Source organism: Cucurbita pepo, chromosome LG16 (assembly GCF_002806865.2).
Source record: "Cucurbita pepo subsp. pepo cultivar mu-cu-16 chromosome LG16, ASM280686v2, whole genome shotgun sequence".
Classification (NCBI taxonomy): domain Eukaryota; kingdom Viridiplantae; phylum Streptophyta; class Magnoliopsida; order Cucurbitales; family Cucurbitaceae; genus Cucurbita; species Cucurbita pepo.
Genome location: NC_036653.1, coordinates 5,063,569 through 5,074,413, shown reverse-complemented (window position 1 = coordinate 5,074,413; position 10,845 = coordinate 5,063,569). Strand labels below are relative to the sequence as shown.

Sequence of the window (10,845 nt, the reverse complement as noted above, 5' to 3'; positions counted from 1 at the left end):
AAAATTACCCTTTTGAAAATTAGAATATTTTAAAACAAAGTATTAAGTATTTATATTCGTAAGAGTATTTTTAAATTTTTTTTTAAATTAAAAAAAGTATTTTTTAGATTTTTTTAAAGTTGAATGTTATTATTGAAACTTTTACTTATTATTATAATATTTAGAAAAATTTTAACTTTTTTTTTATGAAAAAAAGAAAAAAAAAAGAAAAAAAAAAGGATTCAGATGGCTGCAAAAACCGGCCGCCGGCTATGAAAGAAAATAAAGCTTAGCGATGGATTTTGGTATTTTAATGTTCATCACCAGCAAGAAATTAAGTTGGTATAAATCATGGTTAGAAAATCCGGTTGAAGTAAAGCATCGTCGAAGAAAAATCTTAACTAATCGTGGTGTCGATTGGGGAAAGAACTCGTCGTCGAACGCCGTTGGAGCTCGCCAGAAAGCTTCAGTAAGTTTTGGGCTGTTTTTTGATCTCTGTTTCCAGTCGAATACCTCTGATAGGTCGCCATCTCCTTCACCTCAGATTCGCCTCATTGTTTACAATGCGTTGAATGAGCAGTCATGGCCGAGCGTTGAATCATGTAGCCGGAAGAACTAAAAATCCAGAAAATCAGAGGTAACCGCAGTTCAGTCGGACCGATTCGGTTTCAATTCGACGTGTTCAATCTGTTTCTTTTCGTTTTTTGAGTCGATTTCAACTCTACCAACAAGCTCCTATCATAAGGTTCATAGAATTCAATCTATTGTAAGGAAAAAGAAGATCGAATCATTGCAAGTACAGTGAAATCAAATGCATAACGAAGTGGAAGAACTGAGAGTTAGATTTTCTTTAATTTATTTGGTATTTTGACAAGATGAACAGAAACATCTACTCTAAATGTGTCTTGTAATCAACACAACTGTTCTTTCTTGGAAAAAAAAAAAAATTCTAGAAAGAAGGTAGAAAATGGATCATAATACTCTGTTCATCGCGAGAAGAAGCAAAGCCATGAAAGATTAACTCGCCGATCCAACATACTTGAGAGATGATTATGAAGAAGAAATGAGATGGATTCAGTTCCTTAACCACTTCTCATAATCCCTCGCCTCGCCAGCATCCTCGCAATCGGCGGCGTCAGCCCAATCGTTATCGGAATCCGAATAGGCAGCAATGCCTTGTTGCAAAGAACGGCCAAAGCCAACGCGCTGCCAGTCGACGCCGCAAGCTCTGCAGTACGATTCCTCGTCCTCGGCTCCTGCGCCACCGTCGATTGAATATCCGACGCAGGACTTTCTTCGATCACTAGTCCATCATCGGGACTAGTCTGCGACTGATCTTTGGAAGAGAATCCATCCATGTGTAACTTATCGAGTAGCGATTCAACATCCACATTGTTCTTGATGGCGACATAGAGGCCAGTGATCGAAGCCGCCGACACTGAGAAATGAACTCCGATTGCGACCTTCCCGTACTTCTTAAGAAGCTCGCGGAATCGGCCGCCGCCGGTGAAGAAAGCCATTGATGAAAGAGAAGAGAAAAGGTCCGGGAAGTGGAGGCAGCGCGTCGGAGCTTGGCGGTGGAGGGTGGAGGCTAGGGTTTCGAAGTACTTAGGTTACTTACGAAGGCGGCGTTTTTCTGAGAGAATATCAATACGACAGCGTTTTGAGATTATTGAAAAGTCAACAGATTCAACGCAAGTACAGCCCATGTCCTGAGGCGTAGCTAACGGGCCGAAAACCCATCAGGTTCGACCCGAATAAAATATGCCTTTTCTATATTATGCCATTCTTGAGGGGTCAAAATGCAAATTCGGTAAAGTTTCTATTTAGCCCCTAAGATTTTTTAGAGTTTCAATATATAATTTAAATACAAATCCTTGAATTTATTTTTTTAGGTGTTAAATAGCTTAGAAATAGAAAATTGGGATCTAAAACGAACATAGAGATGACTTTGTGACTGTTACTCGTTTTAGATCTCAATTTTCGTCTAATATTTTATTTCTATGTCTTCTAACTCTCTAGTAGCTTTCCTAGCTAAGAGAGATCTGCTTGTCTTGTATCTATGTCTCGAAAGATGAGCGTTAGTCGAACAAGTGAATTTTTAAATAGCCAACAAAAAAAAAAGAAAAAAAAAAGGGTTAAATATTGATTAGTCAAGAGAGGTAAGTCTTTGTTTAAGAGGTGTGATGGGTTTCCTAGCTGTTCCACCTAAGACAATATTGATTGCAAGTTTGCTTAAAGATTAAACTTACTTATATCTTCTTCTCAGAGAAAGGGGTTTTGGAGTGAGAAACAATGATGATGATGATGGTGAAGTTGTTGATGTTTCTTAGCTTTGGTGGATTGTCAATGTGTGAGGTGTTTCTTGTTGGAGACGAAGAGGGCTGGAACTCTGGCATCAATTTTGCTACCTGGTCTCAAAACCACAACTTCACCAAAGGAGATTTTCTAGGTATTCACCAACTTTTCTCTCTTTCTTCCATCCGAGTAGCTTTTAGTTCGTGCGAGAGTGTTTGAACTTCTAACCTCTTTGTTGATGGATTAGTTCGTTTGTTGATTGAAACTGTTGAGTGTTAGTGATCGTGAGATTCTACGTCGGTTGGAGAGGGGAACGAAACATTCCATGTAAGGGTTGTGGAAACCTCTCCTTAGAAAACGTGTTTTAAAAATCGTGAGGCTGATGGTGATACGTAATGGACTAAAGGGGACAATATCTGCTTGCGGTGGGCTTGGGCGGTTACAAATGGTATTAGAGTTAGAAACTGGGTGGTGTGCCAATGAAGACGTTGGGTTTCCTAAAGAGGTGGATTCTGAGATTCCACATCGGTTGGAGAAGGGAACGAAACATTCCTTATATGGGTGTGGAAACCTCTCCTTAGCATACGTGTTTTAAAAATTGTGAGGCTGACGATGATACGTAACTGGCCAAAGCGGATAATATCTACTTATGGTGGGCTTGGGCGGTTTCAAATGGTGTCAAAGCCAAACACGGAACGGTGTGCTAGCGAGGACGTTGGGCCAACAAGAGGGGTGGATTGTGAGATCCCACATCGGTTGGAGAATGGAGCGAAGCATTCCTTATAAGGGTGCGGAAATCTCTCCCTAGCATACGCGTTTTAAAAACCGTGAGGCTGACGACGATACGTAGTTGGCCAAAGCGGATAATATCTACTAGTGGTGGGCTTGGGCTGTTACAAATGGTGTCAAAGCCAAACACCAAACGGTGTGCGAACGAGGACATTGGGCCCCCAAGGGGATGAATTGTGAGATCCCCCATCGCTTGGAGAATGGAACGAAACATTCCTTACAAAGGTGTAGAAACTTCTCTCTAGCAAACACATTTTAAAATCGTAAGGCTGACGGCGATACATAACAGGCAAAAGCGGATAATATCTTCTAGCGGTGAGTTTGATCTGTCACAAATGGTATCAGAGCCAGACACCGAGCTGTATGCCAGCAAGAACGTTGGGCCCCTAACAGGGTGGATTGTGAGATCCTACATCAATGGAGAAGAGAACGAACCATTCCTTATAAAGGTGTGGAAACTTCTCCCCAGTAGACACAACGACGATACGTAATAGACCAAGATGGATAATATCTGCTAACAGTAAGCTTAGACTATTACAATAACTTTGACGTAACCTAATCTCTCGGGATTGAATAGGTAGGAAGAGAGAAAAACATACTCTTAATTCGATTTCCGATTTAGCTTTTAACGAGTTTGGTTTTTCGTGTAGTTTTCAATTATGCAAAGAGTGTACACAATGTGTATGAAGTTACTGAGGAAACATTCAGATCATGCGAGACAAGTAATGGAGTATTGGGTGAATACGAGAGTGGAAACGATCAAATTGAGCTGAAAGAAGCAAGGAAGTATTGGTTCATATGCAATGTGGCTGGTCATTGCTTGGGCGGAATGAGGTTTGGAATTGATGTCAAACAACCCAATTCTACGAGCCATCTCCCACCTAGTCCAGTTCAATCTCCTCCCCCACCCACTAACCATGGCTCTAACCATGGAAGCTATGCAATATGGAGCACTTTTATGTGTATTATAGCATTTCAAACTCTGTTCGTTTGACATGTCGATATTCATCGTTCGATTTCTCCTTTTTAGAACAGTGTTGGTAATACAGTTTGGAGATTTGAGTTCTTGACTTGCAACAGGAAAATGTTACTGATGTCTTAACTGTTTCGAGGGTTGTTCAAATTTGTTACTTTTGACCGTCGTTGAATGAATACGAGATTTGAGTTCTTGACTTGCAACAGAAGAATTTTACTGATGTCTTAACTGTTTCGATTTTTACTCTAGAGGTATGGATATTACGATGATGAAGTTTGAAGTTTCGAGTATAGATATTACAGTGATAAGGTTGAAAAGTCGAGCTTTTGACTTACAACTGTGTCTTAACTGTTTCTAGGGTTGTTTGAGTTTGTTGCTTTTATTCATCGTTGAATGGATAAAAGAGAAATACATTTAGCTATTGTGCTCTATTTTGATATCAAATTCTCTGTCTTTTCATACTCGTTCTTGAAATTTTTTAAAGTATAGACATTACAGTGGTAAGATATGGAGCTTCGAGTTTTTGACTTTCAGCAGAAAGACGTTACTAATGTCTCAACTGTTTTGAGAATTGCTCAAATTTATTACTTTTGATCTAAGCATTTAGAGCAATTACGCTCTACTTTCGTATAATAACTTTCTATCTTTCTCTTAAAACCGTCCTTGAAATATTTTGTCCTAAAAGTAGAGACATTACTGTAGTGAGGTTTGGAGGTTCGAGTTTTTGACTTGCAACAACAGAAGGCTATGACTTCTTAATCATTTTAAAAATCGATTATGTTCGTATCGTCATTGAGTGGATAAGAGAGAAATTGAGCGGGATATTTCATTGTATATTTTAATTATTTAATTAATGAAAATTAATTAATGTAATAAATTTATATAAATACAAGTGGGTGGGTATGTAAATAATAAATAAATAAATTGACATTTTTTTTTAATAGAGACGATAAGATAAAGTCGTGCAAGCAAGAACTATTGATATTCCATAATTCACTTCAACTTGCATAATTAAATTATTATCAATTAATACTTTATTATAGAGTTGACTTTTATAATTCATTTGAGTTGACCAATCGAATGAATGGTCAACGTTTCAAATATATTTAAAAATACGTGTTAAAATATAACTTTAAAATATGTTCGACCCTCAAATTATTATTATTTTTTTTTGTTGAATTTTAAAAATGTTTAATAAATTTTCAAAGAGATTGTGGTGTAATTTTAATGATCGTATATAAAATTTTGACTTTGGGACAATGAAATAAAAATGAATTAATAGAATCGATTAATTAATGTAGACATTGAATCAAGATATAAATGAAAAAAAAATGATTCTCGATTTAAAGAACATTTAAAATATATGCAATTTAAATAAATAATTCAACGACTTAAAAGCTTAGAATAAACGTTAGTATTAGTTTGATTCTCTAATTCTAATATTCTACTCGAGTTGTCTCGTGATTGACTTCTCAACCTTGCTCATGACTTCCGTGTTACGGTCTCACTTGAACATCATTTTACAATTAGGTGAGTATTAAAATACTTTGTACGGAAGTCCTCTTGCTCATATGACTATCAAATGAAATCGAGGGAGCTTAGTGGTTAATTACCCGAAACACACAACTTGTAATTTTTTTCACTAAAACTATTTTCAGCGATCACTCTTCAAAGTGACTATTAGTGGTTGGTTACCCAATCACATAGCGTGTAACTTTTACCATATAAAAATTAACATGATTATCAATGGTTGGTTATTTGATTCACCTAACGTGAGATCTCATATCGGTTGGAGATGAGAACAAGACATTCGTTATAAGGGTGTGAAAACCTCTCCTTAGTAGACGCATTTTGAAATCGTGAGGTTGAGGGTCAAAACAGACAATATCGGCTCACAATGGAACTTGAGTTGTTATAGTTAAAGTGAAAATCATGCATCTGGCCAAGTCGCTCACACAGTGATGGGCTTGACCAGATCGCTCACAGAGTGGTCGACTCGTTATAGTTAGGAGAGAATTACTAAGTTTGATTATAATTTATTTTTACTAGTAGGTTGATTTTTGAAAAGTGTTGCATTAATAATGTACACTTTCATAACAAAATAAGTAAGGATCATAAATAAAAATTTGACTTTGGGATAATTATTAAATGAAAATGTATTATTACAATTGATTTGTTTCACAGACTCGATTTTACATGAAACAAAACATTACCAATGGTAAATAGGGCCGGTGACGAAATTATATACCCGAACTCATCCCACCCCGCTCAATATAAATAACCCATATTAATATATAAATTAGTTAATTTTGAGACTTTAATGGTAATATTTAAACTAAAGATTATATTGTTGTAATTTTTTTTTAATGGTTAAAAATTATGTTGTAGTATTAAATTAAAATTTTTTTAAATTTATATTGGTATGAAATATATATTTATATCGATTTTTTTACAATTTTTTAAAATAAAGATTATATTAAGAAATACTATATTTTTTTGGGGAATGAAATAGGGGTGTGGATGGGGAAGGGGAAAGCTCTTCGTCCCCGCTCGCCCCGTGGATATCTCTGCCAGCCACCACCATTACAACTACTCCCAAAATCATCCATAATCGACTGACCATCTTGTAACAATCGCACTTTTGATGGCAGCGGACTTGCGAGTATGCAGTACTCACTTCCCAACAACAAGTGAGTTAAACCAATTTGTTTTTACGTCGCCTACGGCCAAGCGACGGATGCTCGAGCTTCTAGCCCCGATTCAATAAGAAAGTTTTAGAAAACGAGGGTAGAGGCAGAGAGGTTTCGAAAGAGAGTTTTGAAAGAAAGATTTGAAAGATTGAAATTGGTGTTATAGTGATGCAAGCAAAAAAACAGCAGCTTAAAGCATATAAGGACGTGATCGGTGTATGGTGTCAATTTGAGTCCATAAGGGAGGTTTATAATATCATTAACTTAATTTTTAATAATTTACTAATTTATTATAATTTTAATAGAAAGTTTAGGTTTATTTTATATATAACAAATCAATTAAACTTTTAAAAAATAAATTTTAAAATATAAAGGGAGAAAAAGTTCGTTTTTAGAGACCGAATTATTTGACTGCAATTCAACAAACTTGACCATAAACCCACAGCAACCGATCGGAGATCGGAAACTAAGAGAAAATGGAGGCAAAATTCGGTTCATACGATGATGATTTTCTAGAAAATGGAATTATGAGTCTTCATTCCTTGTTCTCTGTGCGCTAAATTTCCTGAAGAAGACGTCAGAGATCAAATGGCGGAGTCAAACAATGGCGCCCAATGTACTTCCATTATCAGACTGTACCAACAACCAAATCGGAGCCAAGGTAACTTTCCACGCTTTCTATTTAATGGCGTTTCCACTTTCTACCTATAATTCCGACCAACTCTTCACAAGTGGAGCTTCCATTGCCACTTCTTTTTTATCTGAAAATTCTGTCTGAGAGAGTTCATTTTCTTGTTCTTTTTCTTTTTCTTCTCTATATTAGGTCAGATTTCCATCGGCCTTGAAGAACATCGCTGTTGGTAGGTAGATTAGAAGAACAGACAGTTTGCGATATCTGGAGTTGTTTGTTTGAATAATTTGCCAGGGCAACAAGATTTTGATTAATCAGGTTCCTCGCTGTTCCCTGACCATTAATTTGTTCTTGCTGTTCTATATTGCTTAGTGTTTGATTGGTTTAAGTTTTAGGGTTTAGATTTTCTGTGTGGTGGTCTGCTCTGCTGCTGAATATCATTTTTCTTACGTTTTTGAGGTCTTTGTTTGATAATCTGGGAATGGAATGATCTGTTCATGGCATCTTGATTCATAGTTGGAAAATGAAAATGAGGGCTACTGTGCTGTGAAGATTATAAACTTGATCAATCTTGGGCTCTCTCACAGGGTTTCAAATGGCTGGAAAAGGAAATGAACGTTTAGATTGTACACATGCTTCCAATCCTTACCATGTCTGCTTTGAACACTGTTCTGAAAAGAAGGGTGAAAGCAAGAAGCAGATAGCTAGAAAGTATTCAGGTTCTTTAGCTTTACTCTTCATTCATTCATTCACTGTAAGCTAATTTTCAAGCATTAGTTCAAAACTGCCTTGGTTTGTTTCTGAAACTTGTAGCATTTTGGCTGTTGGGTTCGCTTTATGTAACAAGATTATCCGAACATAGGTTATGATTTTCTTTAGTACAACGACATGAGGTGGAGAGATTCGAACTTTTGTCCTCCTGGTCGAGGATTGTGAGATCCCATATCGGTTGGAGAGGAGAATGAAACATTCTTTATAAGAGTGTGGAAATCTCTCCCTAGTAAACGCATTTTAAAGCCTTGAGGGCAAGCCTGAAAGGGAAAGCCCAAAAAGGACTATATCTGCTAGCGGTAGGCTTGAGTCGTTTCAAGGATATATGTCTTGATGAGTTAAGTTATGCTCAGATTGGCATGAATCTCGTATTTATTAAAACTATCGGCCAAATATTCGCATATCATTTCATCTATCCAGCTTTTTTAAATGCCAATCACTAACATCAACTGACAAGTTAAGACTTCAATTTTCTGGAGATGTTCAAAATCATGGAACATCTTAATAGATTCATTTTCTTGCGTTGTGTAAATTGATGGAAGAGTATGACTGAAGTGAAAAATATTTCATTGTCTCCTTCACCCCTCTTTATAAAGGCGATGGTGCGATGAAGTATAGCGGCGAACGCAAAAAGACGGTTCGTTCAGATTGCAGTAATGGATCGAATCCTTACCACAACTGTAATGAATTCTGCTCCAACATAACCACTCAATCTGGCAGGCCAAGGGCAGAAAGGAATTCAGGTATTTTCCCTTTGACTCGGCTCTTTTTTCCCCACGAAAAGGAACCATGATAAGTCGTGATCATCGCAAACTGTGTGAGGAAAGTTATGCAGATTTGATAGGCAAGTAACTGTTAATATAATACATAAGAAGCCAAAGCAAAGAAAAAAGTGATATTTGTCGCTTCTTCCTACTCGGGTTATATGCTATCAAAACCGTTGTTGTTGCCTAATCGTTTTTAGCTTATAACATTGCTTGTTTTCAACATATTTCCTCGCTCACATTTTTTAAAACATTTCTCTCAAATGTGGCTTGAGGCTCGAGTATATGCTGACGTTGTCCGCAAAATCTGAATTTCTCACGGCTGACTTGTTCACTGGGTTAGCTGGTGGAGCTATCTCTATCCGAATGCTGATGTATTTTTTAGCTGCAGGTTCAGGTGGAGCAACGAAGGATTCGAGGCCAAAATCACCCCGAAAACTCAATGTATCTTCGGTGAGTGCCGTTTCGTCTAAACCTCAAGTAACTAAAGCCCGTGGTCTTCCAGAGGAAAATACAAATTTGAGGAATGGTGACTATATCAAGCCGTATGCTGAGGAAACTTGCTTTGTTGAAGACTCTTTGACGATTGAGGAGCAAAATAAGTTCTCCCATTTGATTCTAGTGTCTGCAAATTCCCTGAAGGTCTGTTTCTGGCGCACAAACACACACAGGACAGAACTTTGTTCATCTTTTTCATAACTAAATTACCTTCCATCTTCCTTGTTTCCTGTGTCTTTCATGGCAGACTGATGCTTCCTCAATTACTTATGTGAAATCAAAAGAAGACATTAAAACAAGGCCTGATGAAGTTTCTGAAATAGTGCAAGATCCTCCAGTTCATGATGAGGAAGGTGGTCGTACAACCGCTTCACTCAATATCACTAGCTTCCCTTTCCCCGACATGGTTCGTAATCATATAAAACGGGACGAGGACGAGGTTAAATCTGTATTATCTGAGCCATCGGTACCTGTGGGGAAGTACTACGTTAAAGCAAGTTCCGCCCCCATTCTGCAATCAATCTTCAACAAGCACGGAGACATAGCGGCTTCATGTAAACTGGAATCGACATCAATCCGCTCTTATTATTTGGAGAGTGTGTGCTATATCATTCAAGAGTTGCAGCACACAAAATTCTCTCAGAAGGTATCCAAGTCCAAAGTTAAAGAACTCTTAGCCATCATCAACGACTTGGTTTCTTCAGAAATGAACGTTGGTTGGTTGCATAGTATACTCAACGACGTTGCAGAAGCTGTTGAGTCCTCCAGCGGCCAACAATGGAGTCTGGAGGTGGCCAAGGCAAACTGCGACCACGAGTTGGAGCTGACCAAGAAAGAACTCGAATCTCGAGTCGAGGATTTAACACGAAAAGAAAAGGAAATGAGCAGTGCGAAGGCAAAAGTCGTCGACACCAGAGCTCGGTTGAGTGAACTCGAGCTCAAATATGGTCAGCTGAATGAGGAGATTTCATCTCTGCAGTTAAAGGTTAATGGTATCAAAATCAATACCTTGACCGATCAACTTTTGTAAATTTTCAGGTACTGAGTTATGATTTGCAGTCATTTAGAGATGATATGAAGCCTCTTGAAGGCTCTTTCTTAGGCAAACTAGAAGACAGAAATACTATCATATAAAAAGAAGTTGATGTAATGAATAAAAAAATTAAAAAAAAAAAGTTTTATTGCAATTTTTTTTTTTTTTTTTTTTTGTGAATTTACAAATTTAGTCCCTAAACTTTCTAAAAATTTTCCGTAGAATTTAAAATATTATTGAAGGAGTCCATAAATTTTAAATTTTTTGTTTAATAGATTTCTGAACTTAACAGATATCTCTTATTTTTAGAAATTTAAAAAGATCTATAATTAATTGATTTATTAAATATAAAATTAAATTTTATTTTAGTTTCATGAATTTTAAAAAGGTTCAAAATTAATAATTAAAAATAAAAA

The 10,845-nt window shown here is 36.9% G+C and overlaps 3 protein-coding genes across 8 annotated transcripts; 2 read left to right on the top strand and 1 right to left on the bottom strand.

Moving 5' to 3' along the window:
• Positions 1–252: 252 nt before the first annotated feature.
• Positions 253–1,579, bottom strand: LOC111777632. The gene has a single exon (XM_023657318.1). It carries the CDS (start codon positions 1,497–1,499, stop codon positions 1,062–1,064), a length of 438 nt encoding a protein of 145 aa, XP_023513086.1. The 5' UTR covers positions 1,500–1,579; the 3' UTR covers positions 253–1,061.
• A 58-nt stretch (positions 1,580–1,637) lies between these two features.
• Positions 1,638–4,245, top strand: LOC111777631 (basic blue protein-like). Its single transcript, XM_023657317.1, has 3 exons — positions 1,638–1,725; positions 2,249–2,431; positions 3,717–4,245. Exons 2-3 carry the CDS (start codon positions 2,275–2,277, stop codon positions 4,058–4,060), a joined length of 501 nt encoding a protein of 166 aa, XP_023513085.1. The 5' UTR covers positions 1,638–1,725; positions 2,249–2,274; the 3' UTR covers positions 4,061–4,245.
• A 2,899-nt stretch (positions 4,246–7,144) lies between these two features.
• On the top strand, positions 7,145–10,503 carry LOC111777629. Of its 6 annotated transcripts, none has more exons than XM_023657313.1 (6): positions 7,145–7,393; positions 7,556–7,681; positions 7,951–8,082; positions 8,731–8,877; positions 9,290–9,540; positions 9,644–10,503. In XM_023657313.1, exons 3-6 carry the CDS (start codon positions 7,959–7,961, stop codon positions 10,424–10,426), a joined length of 1,305 nt encoding a protein of 434 aa, XP_023513081.1. In that variant the 5' UTR covers positions 7,145–7,393; positions 7,556–7,681; positions 7,951–7,958; the 3' UTR covers positions 10,427–10,503. The 6 variants fall into 6 exon arrangements, with proteins under 6 accessions (XP_023513081.1, XP_023513079.1, XP_023513078.1 ...); XM_023657311.1 differs by having other exon boundaries at positions 9,284–9,540; XM_023657310.1 differs by lacking the exon at positions 7,556–7,681.
• The last annotated feature ends 342 nt before the right edge of the window (positions 10,504–10,845 follow it).

Coding starts and splice junctions, on each gene's coding strand:
- LOC111777631 (XM_023657317.1), top strand. CDS start 2,275: ATGATGATGATGATGGTGAAGTTGTTGATGTTTCTTAGCTTTGGTGGA. Junction 2,432..3,716: donor CACCAAAGGAGATTTTCTAG/GTATTCACCAAC, acceptor TTTTTCGTGTAG/TTTTCAATTATGCAAAGAGT.
- LOC111777632 (XM_023657318.1), bottom strand. CDS start 1,499: ATGGCTTTCTTCACCGGCGGCGGCCGATTCCGCGAGCTTCTTAAGAAG.
- LOC111777629 (XM_023657309.1), top strand. CDS start 7,321: ATGGCGGAGTCAAACAATGGCGCCCAATGTACTTCCATTATCAGACTG. Junction 7,394..7,950: donor ACAACCAAATCGGAGCCAAG/GTAACTTTCCAC, acceptor GCTCTCTCACAG/GGTTTCAAATGGCTGGAAAA. Junction 8,083..8,730: donor GATAGCTAGAAAGTATTCAG/GTTCTTTAGCTT, acceptor CTCTTTATAAAG/GCGATGGTGCGATGAAGTAT.